Genomic DNA, 20,198 nt, shown 5'->3' on the forward strand with positions numbered 1-20,198 from the left:
GAGAGGAATGTATATTCCGCAGCTGTGGGGTGTAGTGTTCTGAAGATGTCAATTAAGTCCATCTGATCTAGTGAGTCATTTAGGATTGCTGTTTCTTTGCTGAGTTTTTGTCTAGCGGATTTATCCAGTGATGTCAGTGGTGTATTAAAGTCCCCTACTATGATTGTATTGTTGTCGATCTCTCCCCTGATATCTTCCAGAAGTTTTCTTATGTATGTGGGTGCTCCTGCATTGGGTGCATATATGTTTACCAGGGTTATATCTTCTTGTTGTATTGATCCCTTTAGTATTATGAAGTGGCCTTCCTTATCTCTGGTTATGGCCTTCACTTTGAGATGTATTTTGTCAGATATAAGTATTGCTACCCCAGCTTTCTTTTCCTTTCCATTTGCGTGAAAGATATTTTTCCATCCCTTCACTTTCAGTCTGTGTGAGTCCCTTCTAATGAGGTGGGTCTCTTGTAGACAGCAGATGTATGGGTCATGTTTTTTTATCCATTCAGCCACTTGATGTCTTTTGGTTGGAGCATTTAGTCCATTTACATTTAAAGTTATTATTGAAAGGTACTTGTTTGTAGCCATTTCTTTTTGTGAGTGTGTGTGTGGCTGTTTTCTTTCTGAGCTTGATGTTTCTTCTTTTTACACCAGTCCCTTTAGCATTTCTTGCATGGCTGGCTTGGTGGTGATAAACTCCCTTAGCCCTTTTTTGTCTGTGAAGCTTCTTATTTCCCCTTCAATTTTGAATGATAGCCTTGCTGGATAGAGTATTCTTGGATTCAGTCCTTTGCTTTGCATCACTTTGTAGATTTCCGTCCATTCTTTTCTGGCCTGATGTGTTTCTGTTGAGAAATCATTTGATAATCTAATGGGAGATCCCTTGTATGTTACTTTCCGTCTCTCTCTTGCAGCCTGTAAGATTCTCTCTTTATCCTGAACATTTGCCATGGTAATTATGATGTGTCTTGGTGTGGGTCTTTTCGGGTTCACCTTGTTTGGGACTCTCTGGGCTTGTGTGACTTTTTTCTTCCCCACCTCAGGGAAGTTTTCTGATATTATTTCTTCGAATAGGTTTTCTAATCCATGTTCATCTTTCTGTTGTTCTGGCACCCCTATTATTCGTATGTTGTTTCGTTTCATGTTGTCCCAAAGCTCCCTTAGGCTCTCCTCCTGTCTTTTAATTTTTTTCTCCATTTGCCGTACAGTTTGAGTGTGTTTGCTTCCTTGTCTTCTAATTCACTAATTCGGTCCTCCGCTTCTCCCAGTCTACTGTTGATACTTTCAATGGAGTTTTTTATTGAGGCTATGTCGCTCTTCATTTCTTCTTGGGACTTACTTAAGTTGTTGATTTTTTCATCTGTTTCTTCTAGCTTCTTGCATAAGTAGTTGAGTTTTTCATCTGTTTCTTCTTGCTTCTTGAACATCCGGTGCATGTACTCTAGGAACCTTATTCTGAATTCTTTTTCCGTCATGTTGCATATCTCTGTCTCACTTAGCTGCTTTTCTGGCGAGTCCTCCTTTTCTTTCCTTTGGGGGTTTCTTTGTCTACCCATGTTTGATCTCACTGACATGACTAGTTGTTGAATCGTTCAGTGGCTGGACCCTGGGAGGCAGTGGCTGCTCCCTGGGTGGCAGTGGCTCCTCGGGCTGTGGTTGCTCCTTGGGCGGTTGTGGTAGCAGCGGCTCCTCTGTTGATAGCAGAGCCTCTGGTGGGTGCTGTTCACCGCTGTGGTGGCTCTTCTGGCTGGTGGAGGGAGGCTTCAGACACAGCAACTGTTCCCCAGGCAGAGTGTATGGTGATCAGGAGGCCGCTGTTGCTTGAATCTGCTTTCCGTGGAGGTATGCAGGTCTCCGCTGGGCTCTTGTAGTCGCGCTGCTTGCGAGTCGTTGCCTCCGGGTTGGTAGGCGCTGGGTTAGTAGCCGTTCTCTGGATGCCGGTAACCGGTAGCTGCAACCCAAGATGGCGCGGTCTCGCCGCTGCGCTGGCGCCCAGGGGGAGGTTTCAGCCTCAATCTCTAACCATCCGCATTTTTTAGGAGTTCTCTGTCTTTCCTGGCTGCAGACTGCCTCTCAGCTGAGCCTCCCCAGCTTGATCGGGCCTGGTTCAATAAATTTAATTTAAAAATTTGGAGTCAAATTCATCTTTCTCCCTCTGAGAGAGTCTTCACATAACTCAGGAAGAGTCTCCCACCTTCTCCTCCTGCTGCTTTCCTTCTCCTTTTCCCCCTTATTTTTCTCCTCTTTCCTCTTATGCTCTTCTTTCTTCTTCTTTCTTTCCATTTGATTCTTCAAGAGGAAAAAAAGACAATTTTTAAGGATGTTTATGTAATGACTTCTCCAAATTCCTATTGTAATGTAGACCGATATTGAACAAAAAAATCTGTGGCAATGTCCATGTGTGGCTTTTAAACTGTGCTATTTTTGTGCTAAGTTAACTTTGCAATTCCCTAGTTTCCCACCTGAGACAACAAGGGCTCAGGAGAGAGAATACGTATTGGAGTGTGAGGTCCTTTCCATATCCATAATATTTTTCCTTCTCATGAGAAAAGGGCATGCTCATCCAGTGTGCACATTTAGTACAATGGATTTTTATTGCTTTAATATATTAATTTGATTTCCCATTGAAATTCTAGTTACAGTGATTGCCTCTGTATTCTATCTCCTCTTCTACCTTACCTCAAATAATCAAACACAAAAAAGTGTCTTATATTTAGAACAGACAAAAAGAAAATCAGTATTTCATCTAGTGTTCTTTTATCTCGGACTTTTTTTCAGATACCTATAGAATGAAACCTTTTTTTTTTTTGCTTTCCTATAATTATGTTTTAGTATTGAGGATTTTTTCTTGTCAGAGTATATTTCTAGCAATTTAGTAAAATGTTGTAAATCAGTCAGAGTCTTTAAAAAATTTGTCCTACCAAGACTGAAATACGTTCCTACATATTCATGTTTGAATTGATGGATGGATGACAGCAGTAGGCAGAAGGATTCAGTATGAAACAATTCTGTGTCAGGCTTCAGAAATCTTAGCAATGTGATCTGTAGCAATGAAAAGGAGTAGGAAAAGAGCAAAAACAGAAATATGTATGAGAATTTGGTCTTAAGTAAGAAAATAGCAGCAAAGAATTATTTTTAGTCGCTGGCCTGGTAGCTCCGTTTGTTAGCATGCCATCCTGATATGCCAATGTTGCATGTTCGATCCCCAGTCAGGACACATACAAAAAGTAACCAATGAATGCATCAATAAGTGGAACAACAAATTGATCTCTCTCTCTCTCTCTCTCTCTCTCTCTCTCTCTCTCTCCCCTTTCTTCTCTTTCTTAAATCAATAAAAATTAAAATTAAAAAATTCTGTTTACTAAGGATGAACAGAAAAATAGTAAGGTTAGAGAGCTGGAACTTTCGATATCATTATGGACAAATGAACTGATTATCTTAAATTTTGTCGAAAAGTTGTCTGTTATCTGGCATAAGTCATGTAGAAATTTTAGAGATTTCTTGAAAGACCATAAAACTGATGGAAAGTTTTGAAGGCTGAATTTATGACACAAGATGAAAAAAAGGCAAAGTGGTTTCTAAAAGGTAGCATGGTTTGATGGGAAGCTCATTGGCCTGGGAAATAGAAAGCCTGTGGCACATTTTACAGTTGCCATGTGTCCCCTTCAGTCCTTTGTGTCAAATTGTCCCTATCAGCAAAATGAAGGCATTATATTGGGTGATATTGGGTGATTATTAAGGTCCTTCAGCTCAAACTTTATAATAGCTTTTCATCTACCAGCAATGCAGAATGAGAAAAATATGGACCAAGTTCACCTTGGTAAGAAAAAAAGAAAATACTTTTTAAGCTAAGGATAAACCATTCAGAATTGGGGGAAATTTTATTTAATCTACACTGTTGACATTTGGGTTTAATTCTTATCTTCTTTTCCTTTTTTTTTTTGCAAAGCCCATTGTATCTTGCTTATTCTTAGCAAGTGTTCAAATACCAGCTGCATAAAAGAAAAACAAGTGTGTAAATGGAAAAATCAGTGCCAAGTACAATTTCTTCTAGGGAGTCCACTGGTTTCCTCTCAGCCTGCCCTACTTAAAAAAAATAAAACCACAAAAACACCTGGTTTGCATGCCAATTTTGTGTGTTTCTTTGTAAACCTTGTTAGAGATTTTGCAAATAAGTAGAGAAAGAGGAAGAAAAATAAAAATGATAAAACTAAATAAAATTGACAGGTTGCCAGTACTTAAAAGCAAATAACACAGAATTGCATTCCTGTCTGCACCGAATCATTCAGGAGCCCATGGAATCAAGTAAAACATTAACTACGACTCACTTGGAGAATGACAAAGAGGACCTTGGGTTTGTTGAGCAAGGACTCGATGATCTTCCAAGTCCCATGCAGTCCAAGGTTCCAGGACATGATTCCTGCCCGCAGGGAAATCACATTTCAAGAGAGGAGGAAAAGGGAAATTTACACAAAGCCAAGGTAGTTCACCTGAAAATGACAAAAGCTATTTTACCTCCTAGTGTGTCTAACCACTCCCAGCATCCCATACACTGGGGAGTTCCCTGAATTAGCTTTTTCAGTTGCTTGAGAAAATGAACCATATCCCAAAAGCTAAACCATTAAGCAAAGGATAGCAAACAGCAAGTAAGGAATACAGTGGAGAGTGACAAGTGCATAATGGTATGCATTTGTAAACTATTTGCTAGTTAAGGGAATTCAGAGGCACGAGGATAATAAGTCATCAGTTTGTAGTAATTGAAATACAAATCAAAGTTAACTGTAGTGAACACTATTGCTCATGTTATCTCTGCATTTCAGAAAGACTATTTTAAAAACATTTCTTTTTAAAGATCTGCTCTAAAATCCAGCTAGGAAATGGACTCTCTCAGCCAGGGAGAGTTGGGAGTCAATAGCCTGGCCCAAAACAAAACAAAACAAACAAACAAACAAAAAACCCCACCATGTTGCAAACCCTGTTTTCTGGAGTGAAGAGGGAAGGAAACGTTCCCAATTGGTTACGTAATTGGTGTGTGATATGCACAGAATGTTTTGCCAGGTGTGTGAGTGAGATAAAATATGTGACAAACACACTTTGCCCTTATGCTAGCTATTATTCAGAAAGATGAAATACAGCAGCCTGAGAAAGACTTGGGAATATTAACAATCTGCTTCCCAGGCAGTGAGTGGAGACCTCCCTGATGATGGAGTGGGATATCACATCATAGATAGGAGCGACAGATCGATACAATCTGGCTTTTCCTCCATTCAGTTTCTTAGCTAGTGGCTAGAAGCCAGTGAGTGACACATTTTCCTGTCCCTTCCTGTAGAATGGCATGTTTTCCCTTCCCTCTTTCCTGTAGAAGGTGGTGCTGCCTTTCTCTGACACTGCTAACCTAACACCGTGGTGTTTAGGTGATTGCATGCACTCTGGTGTTCCTCCTCCCTATCCCCAAGAATATTTAACATTTGATCATTTCCACTTTGCACCTGTTCTACTTGGTCTGAACCAAACAAGTTGGTCAGGGATAATGGCTGTTTTACCTTCTAGTGTATCCCTAAAGGTGCCCCGTGTCCGAAGTGTTCCACTGAATGCGCATGTGAAAGAGTTTGAAATAAAATTCTTAATGTCAGTCATTTTTATCTGCTTTCACCCCCTCCGTGTTACTCAGTAACTTCCATGTGACATCCAATTGACAGAAATATCTGCTCCCAAAATCATATTAATTTACTTGACATATATATTTTACTAAACCAAGATTTTATTTAATCCCATGAGGGTCACAAATATATATAAAATGGGGTTCTCAGCCTAATAGGAGAATGCCATACCAAAAAATAACTAGGATATATGGCAATGTGTTAAGGGATTAATGAGTGGGGTAGATACTAAACTGTATAGGAGTTCAGTAGTGGCAATGAGACATTCCAGCTGCTGTCAGGGAATGCCTCACAGAGCAGGTGGCCTTTGAGCTCAGGTCTTAACAATGGAGGGAATTTCAATGCATAGAAATTGGGGTGGGGGTTTTAGGAAGAAACAAAGGTGCAAAGGTTTGACAATGTTAGGCATATTCTCAGGAGGAAGGCTATTATATCTAGAAGCCTCTAAATCAATTTACTTAGATTAAAAGCTAAGACTGGAGAGTTAGGTATGAATTACATTATGGGTGATTTTGAATGCAAAGCTAAGAAGTTTAAGTGTAATTCACTAGGCAGGGCATATGGCATGATAGATAGGAAGGGTTGGGTTGTCTGTATATAGGGAAACGAGTTGCCTGCAATTGTGTTGTGTTGAAGGCCATCCCTGGGGCTTGAAAGATGCAGGTGGCCATGGAAAGGAGGAGCCCGATGTGGGATGTTCTAGAGGCAGAAGGAACAAAACATGAGGTCCAGTCAAATAGAAAAAGAGAAGTCTGAGACAATAAGAAGGGAGGCTGTGTTCTGCCTGACAGGACTGGCTGGGCAAGCCTGGTTTAATGTGTGTCCACCTCGGGACACGGAGGGGCTATCCCGGGAGATGAGAGCCCTGACTGCATTTCTTCACTTCTGATGCACATCTTCCCACTTTCTATTTCCGAAATTGGGATGCTCCTTACGACCTATGGGTACGTTTAATGTGGAAGTTTTTCTTAAAAAAGTAGTAGTTAGTAAATGGTGCATGTTGTTGTGATGGTGCATGTTGTTGTGATGGCACCTTATCATCAAATAACTAAAGTATAAAATGTATATTATTATTGTATTAAGTTTTCCTTTCAAACTACAAATTATTTTGTACAACTTACAATTAAGCCAAACAATCCAGTAAACATAAATTACATTTAAATATTAAAAACACAATAAATATTATTCATCAAACACCTGCATTGCCCAAAGTACAGAATCACTAGGAGAATAAATCAACTTCCAGAGCTTTGGGCAGATTATGAATGTATTCATCAAATGCTTACAGAGCAGCTTTTATGAGAAAGTCACTCGTCAAAGTGCTAGAGGGATACGAAGATGAACGACAAAGAATTCTGTCTTGGGGTGGGAGTGGAGGAGGTGAGCTCACAATTTATTAAGGAGGAAAAGACAGGTACACATAATTTTAACAAGGCACAATATGATTCATCATAAGAGAGAGCCCCAAGATGTGCTTTGGAGGATCTGAGGAGGTGATGCTCATATCTGCTCGGAGGTACCAGGCGAGGCTTCATGAATGATGTGGCATTTAAGTTGGGCCTGGGAGAATGGGTACGATGTCTACAGATAGAAGTGGAGCAGGTAAATCCAGGTGAACAATGTGTGTGGACAAAGGTAAGAGGTCGGAAAAGACCATGTGTATTCAGGAAACAACCGTCCAGGGGTGCTGGAGGGCAAAGTATGACTAATAATAATGATTACAGAAAGCATTTATTGAGCAATTACTAGGTGCTGAGTAGTGTTATGTTTTACTTGGTGAGATGTAGTATAATTGGTCCTGTTTTATAACTAAGCACAGATTAGTTAATTTCCTTGATCAAGGGCCCAAAAGCTCAGCTAAACCAGTTTGCCTTGCTCCTTTCACAAGCAGTATCCAGGGAAAGGCGCACACACAGGGATATGCAGCTGTGAAAGGAGGCTGGACAGAGGTCAGGGGAGGTGCTGCATGCCCCGTGAAGGAGTCTGAAATTTATTCTGTAGCTGAAATGACAGCACTATCTGGATTTGGAAGACGATTTCACCACCCTCTTAGTGTGTATAATGGAATCGGATAATAATGGTCTTTAGAAATATAGTACCCGAGGAGTGTAGGTAGTGTGTCCAATTATAGCATCCTATAGGTATCTTTTAAAACCCTTAAATTTTTATAAGACTTTACATTCTTAATTTTTATTTTGTTTTATATGTTATCTATTTTGATCCTTACAATGGTGTGGCATTTCTCCCTGTATATGGAGAAATGTACCCTAAATGGGCACTGACTTTGACAAACCCCTAGGGCTGGTAGGTGTAGAGCTGGGGAAGGAAACAAGACCTGGGGTCTAGATCATTGCTCCTGTCTTTTATTCAATCCTCTGTTCCTTTTACTGGTTTTGTCTTAACTCCTCTTTGCAGTCAGACGTGTGAATGGCCACACAAATGGTAATTGCTAGGTTTGCTCAACACTGGAGAGCAATGCTTCTAGGTAGAATTTTTGCTTGACAAAAGCAATGGACCTTTCTCTGGTTGGCACAGGCAGGACCACACGGTCAAGTACTTGCCCAGGGAGGGAGTAGCTCCCGGTACTTTTCCATTGGTGAGGAGGGAGCAGTCCTAGCTGGCTGCCTCTGGAAGCTCACATGGCAATTTCCCCAGGCCTCTGTTTTGGGAACGAGGCCGACTGTCAAACTACCTCAGGTTAAACCCTTCATTTCACAACCTTTTTGCTCCACCACCTCCCCAGCCCTCCCCAGTTTGTTAGTAAAGTAGACTGTTCACTGGGCTAAAGAGAAAGTATCACTGATTCTGAATTCAGCACAATTCTTTGTCATATACAGGGTGTCCCCAAACATGCATACACTCTTTAACAGCTGATAGCTCAGTTGATATTTCCTTCTTTCCATATTTAACCCATTGGAATTAGTAATTAGTCAAAGTGTGTTTTGGGACATCCTGTATTTGTACATAAAATTTCAATACTTATTTCAGACCTTCCACTGTGTTTTGAATCAATAACCAGACCAAAGAGGTGCTGAATAATCATCTATTCTTGAGATTGACAACACTTCCCACCTTTATTTTTGTCATAAGACCTCTAAATGAAAGGAAGAATGGATGTAGGGCTGCGATGACAAATTACTACAAATTTAGTATCTTAAAACAACCCCCCCCCCCACCGCATCATTCTAGAGGCCAGAAGTCTGAAATCAAGGTGCCAGCAGGGCCATGCTCCCTCTGAGTTTCAGGTAGACTCCTTCCTCGTTTCTCCCTAGCTTCTAGTGGTGACCACCGACACTTGGTATCCCTTGGTGTGCCTCTGCAAAGCTTACAGTCAAAATCTGCCTGTCATTTCCTTGTGCTATTCTTGTGTGCCTGTCAATGTGGTGTTTTCTTCTTCTTATAAGGACACCAGTTATATATTATATTGGATTAGGGCTCCCCCTAAGACCTCAACTTGATTACACCTGCAAAGGAAGGTCAAGATCATGGGTGTCAAGAATTAGGACTGCAACATATTTTGGGGGAGGCATAATTCAGGCCTTAACAGATAGAAACCAAATAATTAGCACTATTCCTTTTCTTAAGGTTAAATGTATACATATCATATCACTTTATCTGTATTGTAAACTTCTTAGGGGTATGAAGAAAGACAGTGTGACCAGGATGTGGTATGATATATCATAGGATCTACTAGAACATTCAGGACCTCAAACAATAGGCTAAGTAAAGAGTTTGGATTTTATTCAAAGGCCAGAGGGAAATCACCTAGATAGCATGTGGGTGTTTTGTTGTTCCAAGTAATTACACAGAATTCCAGTTTCAAACAGGTTTCTTGCTTTCTAAGAAGTTTCTTTCCAAAGTCCTGAAGCTCTTCCTAATTTTGTCGGTGGCACTGCCCAGACCCACTGGGCAAGTTCAGTAAAAGCTGATCATTGAGGGTGACGCAGGGTGTTAGCTAAGGGAAGTGGAAGGAGCACTGTCACTTGTTTATCTTAAATTTTGATAAAAGACTTAAATTTGAAATGGAACTGTGTGTGTGGTGGGGGAGGGCAGGGGTAATAAATGGCTAATGAGAAAGAATTCAGCAGCTGAGAACTGTTATTTTAGAAACAGTGGATTTCAACAGGACAAACCAATGTCTTTTACCTCCATAAAATTAGTGGCCCGTAATTGTGTTACTCTTCTTTGCTATAGTATTTTGTGGACACGTCAGCAATCCTTTTTGAGGAGGAATTTTACTTGGTTGGAAGAAAATGATAGAGAGATCTGAAAGAATTACCTAAAAGGATTTAAAAATCCCATTAAGCAAGATCTTTGGCTATAAACAAACACCAAACATCCAGTCGATAGACAAACAATTATCATTAGTAATCATAGAAAGAAGCATGAGGACCTATTATAAAGGCGCAAGATAGTGCTATTAACAAAATGTGATTGGTTTTCAAAATGTTTTTGTGATTTATTGATCTTTTAAAGTTGACCAAATAATATATGAATGCACACTTATTATAAAAGGTTTGAACTATATGTGAAATAAATTTTGAAGTCTTCCTTCACACTCCTCCCCTACCTTCCACAACTCCTCCAGAAGCAAACACTTTTAACAGGTGGATGTAGATCTGTGTAGTCTTTTTTATCTATACATGTTAGTGTACATATACATATGTGATCTTCCTTTAAGAAGAAGGCATAAATAAGATCATATTATGCATATTGTTCTTCTCTCTTTTCCTTTACTTTGTCTTAAAGATGTTTATGAAAATAACTGTTTATTTATATTTCCTAGTGGATGCAGAGTATTCCATTGAATTACATTATTATAAGCTTTAGCCACTTCTCAATTGATATACATTTAAAAATTCAATTTTTCACAATTACAATGCCACAGAAGAATTCTGTGCTGTTGTCTGCACATGTCAGAGTACTTCTGTAGGGTAAATTCTTAAAATTGAAATTCCTGACATGCATGTTTTAAATTTCAATACTGTCCAATTACCCTACTAATAAAGTTTTATTGATTTATATTTCTACAAAGTGCTAACATCCCATGTACTTGTAACTTCATCAACACTGGAAATCACCAATTTTTATTTTTTGTTTGTTTGGTGGACAAAAATGAGTGTCTAACTGTTGGTTCAAATTTCACTTTCCTGATTACTAATAACTTCAAACATTATTTAATAAATGTATTAATGATTTCTATTTCTTCTTTAAAATACATTTTCGTAGCTTTTGCTCATTTAAAAATACTTTTCTACAAAATATATGTAAGAACTATTTATATATTATGGCCTTTAATCAATTGTGTATTACAAATAATTTCTTGCTATCTGTCACTTAAGCTTTAACCTATGATGTACATATAGCTTCTATTGACCAGAAGTTTTTAATCTTTATGTTGCTAATCATCTCTGGATATTTTTGTATTGTTAGAAAGACCATTTCCAACTTAATCTTACTAAAATATATAGTTTCTGTTATTATTTTATGTATTTAAAATTATGTTGGCATTTAACTCTTTAAGCCATATTGATTTGATTATTAAAATAAATGACTATGACTTAACTTTTTCCAAGTGCTAACCCTATTTATCAAAAGGTCTATTCTTTTCCTAATGAGCTAAAATAACTTGGTGATATAGTAAATTTCTGAATAAGTATATATATGTTTTGTGATTCTTTATTCATTTGACAATTTCTATTTATCAATACTATTTTTGGAACTTTTTCTTTAATCCTCATCTGAGGATATGTCTTTATTTATTTTAGAGAGAGAGGAAGGGAGAAAGAGAGATAGAGAAACATCCATGTGAGAGAGAAACATCAGTTGGTTGCTTCCTGTATTCGCCCCAACCAGGGATAGAACCCTCAACCTTGGAATGTGCCTTGACTGGGAATCGAACAACACTCCAACCAAGTCACCCAGCTGGGGCTATTTGTCAATATCCTTTTACTGACTTATTCTACTTGATAATACAGGTCTAACTTTTATAATATCTTTTGATGCCCAAGTAGGGTAGTTTTCTCAATGTCCATCCTCACCTCCATCCCCGACCATTATTATTTTCAAAAATTCTTCTTGGCTAGTCTTATGCACTTTCTTTTTCATATAGGTGTAAGAATATATATCAAATTGTATTAACCAACAAGCAAATAAACAAAACCGGCAGATATTTTGATTCACAGTACATTGAATATTTTAGAAAATTGGGGATAATAGACATCTTTTACAAGAAGGACTCTTCTCATGTGGGAAAGGATATTTCTTTCCCATAGTCTGTACATCCCATAGAATGTTCTTCATAAAAATCTTAAAAACGGTAGTTAGGGCCCTGTCCGGGTAGCTCAAGTTGGTCAGAGTGTCATCCCAATAAGCCCAAGTTACAGTTTCGATCCCTGATCAGGGCACATACAAAAATCAACTAATGAATACATAGATAAGTGGAACAATCAGTGTTTTGCTCTCCCCCTCTCTCTCCCTTCCTCTCTTTCTCTCTCTCTCTCTCAAATCAATATAAAAAAAAAGGGTTTAAAAATGCTTGCTAGGTTTATTCCTGTTTTATGACTTTTTGGTTATTTTGACAGTATTCCTTTCCTCTATTATTATAACTCCTTCCTTATCATCATTGTTGGTGTTTGAGAAATTTATTTATTTTTGTATGCGTTCTTTGAATTCTACACTTAGAAAAACTGTCTTGCTAAGTCTGTTCTTCAGGGGAATATCTTGGATATTCTAGTCATGCAACCATATTACCAACAAGCCTTACAGTTCTTTCTCTCTCCCTTTTCTTTCCCTTTTTTTTGTTTCCCAAATTCTATACCTCTTATCTATGATATAGAACAAAACAGTGACAGGTGGTGAGGGTTATTGTCATCACTGCCTTCTCACTACTATAATGGAGACACATTTCAAAATTCAGGACAATATTTGGTGGGTGTTTCTGACAGATACCTTTTATTATGTTAAAAATATTTCCTTCAATTCCTAGCTTACTTGGGACTGTTCAAAGCAAAGAAAAACATTTTTAAAAAGTAAAATTTTTAAAAATACAGTTAATGATGATTCTATGTGATAAGTGCATAACATGAAAGTATCAAGACATTTAGTTTTACATCTAAAAGAAGGCTTGAGCCGAGACCGGTTTGGCTCAGTGGATAGAGCGTCGGCCTGCGGACTGAGGGGTCCCAGGTTCGATTCCAGTCGAGGGCATGTACCTGGGTTGCGGGCACATCCCCGGTGGGAGATGTGCAGGAGGCAGCTGATCAATGTTTCTCTCTCATCGATGTTTCTAACTATCTCTCTCCCTTCCTCTCTGTAAAAAATCAATAAAATATATTTAAAAAAATAAAAAATAAATAAAAGAAGGCTTGAAATTACCTAAGTGGATTCCTGAAAAGCCAATCTAGATAATCTATTTAAGGCCCCAGATGAAGTCAGTTCTTAAGATCTTGGATGATATTGTAATCTACTCATAGGTCATGATTTGACTGCATTAAACTTTAATAGTTCAGAAAATTGTTTCCTTGTATATGTGTTAACAATATATGGATATGATTTATTGTTAGCTATTATTTATATTAGGTTTAAATCTGTGTGTGTATGCTGTTTTAAATATGTATGTCACCTCCCCAACCGAAGGACTTGTATGCATGCATATAAGCATAACCAATGGACGCAAGACACTGGGAGTGGGGCGAGGGCATGTGCTGAGGGGTAGAGGAGGCTGGGGGGAAGGTCAAATGGAAAAAATAAAAAATAAATAAATATGTATGTCACAATTCTAAACTAACACTTGGTTTGCATCTACGTTGGGATTTCTAATACAGGGACTTCACAACCTCTGTTTCCTTATTGCCCTTTCCTGTGCTGGCTATTTTTCAGAGCCAATCCTGATTATAGAGTTTAGTTTGCCTTTTTCTGAAAGACTACTCCTCTCTGGGAATTGCTCTGAGAGTCCCAATAATCCATACTGAGTGGGGAAGATGGAGACACCCATCCACCAGCCAATCACTCAAATAAAGTGAAAATAGGACAAGCAGTCATCCCAGTCAATGGGCTCTCTGGGATAAATTAAGTGTACCTTATACAAATTCAAACATAAAATATTCAAACATTATCTCCATGACTTTACCCCATTTCCTACATCAGTCAAGGTAGCTAAATAAAGGTTTTTCTGTGGAAATAAAGGCAAAAAGCCAAAATAAACAGAATAAGCAAACCACAAAACAAAACCTTGTAATATTCCAGGAAACCGAATAAAGTCTTCTTATGCAAATAAAGGCAAATAGCCAAACCAAAATGAACAAAAACTCAATAACTATCATAAAATCAGAAGGACAGAGAGGCGTCCTTATTTTTTGAGTAACCACTGACTCCCACGTCTACCCTAATGAATAGATGAGTCGAGCTAATGGTAATCCAGAAACTTCAGACACTGGCTCTGACTGCTTTGCAAGCATACCTTGGTGAATGACAGCTAAGATTTTCACATGCATTTTAGCCTTTAGACCAAGCGTGTCAAACTCGAAGGCTAATACGGGCCAAATAAAGGAGGCATGTGGCCCGCAGGCTGTGAGTTTGACATGCTTGCTTTAGACTCTATGGTGGATGAGGCCATGAGGTGTATTTGGTAATGGATAGGGCAGTTAATAGAGCATTAAAAATCATTTTTCTTGAAAGTTTTTCCTTTTAAATTCTTATTACTTGACACAAAAACTCCATGGTAATTCTTTACTTTGTACAAAGTGATATGTGTGGACTATTTTATCTATTCCTCACTAAAAATTTTTATTTTAGATATGTGGAAACTGAGGTTCAGAGAGTGTATTAGTTAGCTCACACTAATACCATCTGTAATAATAAAAGTGTAATATGCTAATTAGACTAGACATCCTTCCGAATGACCTTCCAGATGAAGCCCGGGCTACAAGGGAAGCCTGGGTCCTGGATGCCTGCCTGAGGCTGGAAGGAAGGCCTACTCTTTCACGAATTTCGTGCATCGGGCCTCTAGTAATACCATAATGACAATTACCATATCCTGGGTGGTATCGACTTTGGCAATTAACTATGCCAATTATAAAGCACTGTTAACTCTGAAGATTTTACTGTTTTTACATTTCACAGGTTCTGCTTGAGCTGAATTCACCTTGACTTCCATTTTAGTTGAAAGACGTTCTAAATTCTACTCTTGACCCTAAAAATGATTTCAAAAATTGTAGTTGACTTTTTAGACTATGTAAAACTTCTCTTTTTGATTTTTTGTTTTGATTCTTCCTTCTATTTCCATCCCTTGCTTCTCCTCTGAAACCAGTTCTCTCAAATCTACATGTCCCCAACCCCAGCCCGAAAAAGCGTCTGTGGTCTTGACTACTTCACCATGGTGCCCTTGACCCATATGCACATGCAGGGGCCATTGGCAACATTCCTGTGCCACTTTGGTTGGCCTGTCACCTTCCTTCCCTCTCCATTCCTCCCAAGGCCCACTTGCTGATGCTGCAGCAATGTCCACTCTAAAATATAGCCAATTCTGTGCTCTACGTATGCTGGTCTTCCCCTCCCCTTGTTCCTTGTAAAGATGATGGATAATGTCAGCCAGGACAATGTAGTTAAAGGACAACCAGGAGAATGCTGAATGGTTACAGTCCAAGTGGCACATATAATGTCTTTCTGATGAACATTAATGGGTTACAGTGTACCTTGGGGAAAGTACATTACAAGGACTTTGCGAGAGAACATTATGACCGGACCCTGTAATTCTTGCTTATATTCACGAGAACTGAATGTTCGCACATCCTGGCTTTTACATCGCCTTGCTCATATTAAATAGGAAAATGGATGGGGAACAAATGGCAGAACTTGGGAAAATTTTTCTTCCTTTAAAAAAAAAAGGCAGATGGTGTTTTGAACACAACTTGTCAGAGAACATGAGTGCATAAGAGTCCTGGCTGTTTGAAGGGGGGAGAAATAAGTTGGTTCTTTTTTAGTGGTAAAAAGTAGCTATAGGTTCCTCTCAGGAGCTCAAAGAAAAAAGCCACTGAGAAATGGGAGTGAACGGCAAGATAGGGTTTCTGTAACAAGTACCTCAAACCACAGAAGTCACATGGGCTCTTTCTGCTTTGCTACTTCTGATTACTTGTCAGAGGGTTATACTTTTAGCTTCCCCCATCCTGCAAGGCCATTCAACCATGTGCCAGCTGGAGTGATCTTTGTGCACAATGTCTTTACCAAGGCTCATGCACCAGAGCAGCAATGGCAATTTGGTGGACGGCTGTGCTGGCCCAGCATGCGGCTCATACTCCCTACTCACAGGCAGCTTTTCCATGGATGATAATAGACGGATTCAAATGCTGGCCGACACTGTGGCCACTTTGCCTCGGGGACGAAAGCAGGTACGATTGCTATTTTGTAACTTTTAGAGGGTTCATGTTCTCTTGAGAGCAGAGTGATATGTCTGTCCGACTTCATACTGAAATTGTTATTTTAGAGGCTTCTAAGAGAACGAGTGAGGAAGGAGGTGAGGAGCCCAGACAGTACTAGTATACTGGTCCAAAAATTTAAGACCATAACAAAACTTCCTTTGTTATGGCAAAACTTAAGAGAAGATTGCTTTTCTCATTTGGAGAGGTGTCAAATCTTCATCAAATTTGAAGATGCTATTTATAGAGTGCTTTTTTGGAGGACAAGTTTTATGGACTAAATTATCTTCAGCTTTGAGGCATGGGCACATGCCTCATGCTCTGGAAAATATTTGTATTAGATAAGTGAGTGCAGATTGCACATCAGTCCAGTCACTTAAGAGCTGTGGGATCTTGGACAAGTCACTTGCCTCCCTAAGATTCAGGTTTCTTTTTCCTAAAGTGACGATAATAATAGAACCACCCCATGCGGCTCTTCAGCTGCTTAAGTGAGAAATATGCAGCTCTTAACACCGAGACTGAAATGCAGTATATGCTCAATAATTATGCTATTATTTTTATTTTTACTGCAAAGTATTTCCCCAGAGAGGGAAACACATTAGGAAAAAACCCATGTTTAACTGGATTTATTGTAAACAATTTTTTATTCTTTGACTTCCAATTAAAAAAAATTAAAACCATAACACCTCTTTAGTTATTTAACCTGCTATAATGCCCCAAGTACATATCTGTACCATAAGAGCTGTGCAGAAAATACTTACAATTGTTTTAGAGCATAAAATTTGCCCTTAAATGTTGCAAATGTATCATGTTCTCCATGTAAGCCTTTTAATTTTGGAATTAGAGAGTAGAACATAGTGGGAGTCATGATCTTTTCTCAGTGATGTATGTAGCTGATTCCTTGGGATTTTTCACAATGAAGATAAGGGTATCATTTGCCATGGTTTGGATTATCAATCTTTTCAATGCAAAAGTGCTTTTATGATGTTAAATTTAACATAATGATGAGCATGTCCATCAATTTACTACCTGTATGAAAAAAAAGCAACTATTGGAAGTACCAAAATCTTTATTTAGTTTTCAGAAAAAGAACAGTATAGGAGGTATTATAGATGAGAAGAACATGTTTCCTGTCCTTATTGGGTTTACAATGAAGCAGGAGAATGAGTAGGTGTTATACAAAGTAAACAGCATAAATACTTGAATCCAAATACTATGTGTTTTTGAATACAACTTTGAAGGAGAGATATTCCGGATATTGGAATTCCAGAACAAGGGAATAATTAATGCTGAAGCACAGATCTTGGGGTCTTCAGGGAATGTTTAGGTAAGGACACATTATTGGGTCAGGAGGACCTAGTGTCTGTGTGGGCGGTCAGGAGAGACCTCAGAGATGGGCTGCTTTGTAAAACACTTGGACACTCCCCCTGAGGCAGCAGCAATCTGAGCAGCACAGGGAGCTATTGAGTGTGTTTGAGCAGTAGAGGGACTTAGGAATCTTATTCTGGAAATGTGGTCTGTGGATAAGTGGGTAGAGACTAGTGGTGAGGGAGCAACTCTTGCACTCGTTGGAGAAAGAAGAAATGGAGGGAATGGAGAGGAGGCCCAAAGTTTTGAATACCAAAGGCAATGAAGATGGAAGAGGGACCTTTGGATTTTAAGCCTGAGTGAAGACAGCATGAACTGAAAAAAGGGCAATCAGTAGGAGGTTACTGGGAGAAGAGAGGGATTTCAGCATATGAGATGCACACAAGTATGTGTATATGTTTACATGTGTATAATATATATACTTCCACATATATTCTCACCCAAATAAATTATTTGTATGTTCTCATCTTTTCTAGGTCTTTTCTTCTCCCTTTTCTCATGGTCCTTCCTCCTAGTCAAATAGCTTTTTCTTACTGTTATGAGAATTACCTTTAAAAAGAAAAGGCAAGACAAAACTCTTGTACATGATACTTTTGATTCTATACAACTATCATCAATGAGACTTGTTGCAAGTTAATCCCAGCATTACACAATTTTCCAAAAGGAGGTCCATTTCCTTGAACTGGTTTTTAGAGAATAATCACCCGCTAGGCTCTGACAGGATTGCAGGCAACAAGATCTCTGGGAGGCCACCACAAGAGCAGGTGTTTCTCTGCCCGCTGTTATTCTCAACCTTCTCAGGGTTGACGTCAACAATTCACACTTCTCGTTATTGTTGGCTTTGGTTTCTGCAAAGCCGTATCTGGGTAGCCTGTAGTTTCAGATGCATCTTCAGAATCATTTGGGTGTTTACACTCAGAATTGCTTAAAAATAGATTTCTGTGTGTGCAAATTTACCTCAATACCTGTATTTGAAAGAGGTGACAGACACCCCGGTGCAGTTCCTATTTCTATTTCTGAACACAGTGTTAGGGGGAAAAATACCTACAATGGAAAACACTGTAGGAAGGAGACTGGGGACCGTAAGGCAAATCTTTAGAAATGTTGGAATGCCCAAGGACTAGGGTTGCTCCTCGAAAACAGTTTTTACCAAATGCTGTAGTGAGGCCAGGGGCCTGACCTGTGAGAAGCTTGAATATGCACTAGTGGTGCACAGTCTGAACCTCTTGGCCTGCTTTTCTCTTGGTTATCCAATGACAGTTGACCCTTGAACAACATGGGGGTTAAGGGTGGTAACAGTTGAATATTGGTGTATAAGTTTTGATCCCCAAATCTTAATTATTAAAGAGCCTACTATTGATAAGAAGCCTTACTGAGAGCATAAACAGTAGATTAACACATCTCTTGTTGTAAGTTATACGTATTATATACTGTATTCTTATAATAAACTAAGCTAGAGAAATATTAAACAATATAAGGAAGAGAAAATACATCTACACTATTTATTTTAAAAATCCACATATAATGGGCCTGCACAGTTCAAACCCATGTTGTTCGGGGTCAATTGTATTACTAAACAGACAACTTCCAGGAGGGTGATTTTATTTAAAACTTCAGATACGGACTATTGTGCTCAACTCTGTAATGCGTGTATTTCTGGGATGGGTCCTGCCCATGAGGAGCTTTTACATTATTTGTGGCCGCACACCCATCTGTTACCAAAACTCCCAAGTGCTCCTCCTAACTTGGAGGTATTTTGCTCATTGGATGAATCATTTTAGGTAGAAAACTGTTAATTTCACCACAAAAGAATTGGAAAAGTCTTCTCTGATCCATATTGTTGCATGCTGGGAGCCAAGTTCCAACAGTTCTTCCTGAGAAAAGGGATTGTTGAGCTCACCATGAGACTTTCCTGGGGAGCTGCCACCCTCTTTGGGTTCCTTAAGGGCACTTACAAGTCAAGCAATTGAGTTCAATGCCTTTATTTCCCTGGATCTTAGAGTCATCTGCACAGCCTCGGTATCCCAAGAATCCTGCTTTTAAAGGGAAAAGCAAGCAAGCTGTATTCATGCAAGAACTGGGGCGAGTGAGGCAGGAGACAGGAAAGGGCGCAGAGCACATGATTTGGAACTTTGGAAACAGACAAACAAACAAACAAGCAAAAACACTCCTCACCTATGGATGAGTGCCTCCCCTCTCTTTCCTCCCTCAACGCTTTCAGGAAGTGAGTACACAGAGCGGGGACCAGGAAGTAGCGCTCTGTTACTTAACAGCAGGAGTGGCTACGGTACTGACTTTTGAGCTCCTCTGAGCCTGGCAGGCTATCTGACTGAGCTACAGATCATCCCTCCTTGGCAAGCTGACAGCTGAAGCATTTGGTCTTGGTTTCCCACTAAAAAGGAACATTGTAAATCGCTGGCTAGCAGGAAAATTACATCTTGAATATTAACGCCTGATTGTTAAGTCATCTGACTAAAACCAAAAGAAGAGGGATCATAAACCCAGCCCCAGGCATCTCTACATTAATGGCTAGCAAGGGGTTAAAGAGCTATGTGTACTCGGCAGTCACAATGGAATTGCCAAATTGCTAAACCTAGCGTTCTCATATTAGATAATGTGTAATAAAAGACAGCTGTTGCCAGCATATGCTGTTCATTCCACACCAGTGCCTCATTCATGAGTTTTGGTGCTGTCACTACCACCCTGAGAAACGACGCCGGAGTGCAGGCTGGGAATAGAGACTCCTCTAGTTAGGTGCTAGA

At 39.2% G+C, this 20,198-nt stretch overlaps 1 protein-coding gene across 2 annotated transcripts in view; it reads left to right on the forward strand.

Moving 5' to 3' along the window:
• The window catches only part of CYTIP (cytohesin 1 interacting protein), a 69,020-nt gene that overhangs the window by 26,644 nt on the left and 22,178 nt on the right, over window positions 1–20,198 (forward strand). Inside the window, exon 1 of one of the 2 annotated variants that reach the window (XM_006091249.3) lies at window positions 15,800–16,041. The exons of the other annotated variant lie outside the window; for it this stretch is intronic. Coding sequence (XP_006091311.1) covers window positions 15,868–16,041 — 174 coding nt within the window. The 5' untranslated portion in view covers window positions 15,800–15,867. Of the gene's footprint in view, window positions 1–15,799; window positions 16,042–20,198 lie in introns of those variants that run through there. 2 annotated transcript variants of the gene reach the window in all.

The sequence above is a fragment of the Myotis lucifugus genome, unplaced genomic scaffold (assembly GCF_000147115.1).
Source record: "Myotis lucifugus unplaced genomic scaffold, Myoluc2.0 scaffold_89, whole genome shotgun sequence".
NCBI lineage: Eukaryota > Metazoa > Chordata > Mammalia > Chiroptera > Vespertilionidae > Myotis > Myotis lucifugus.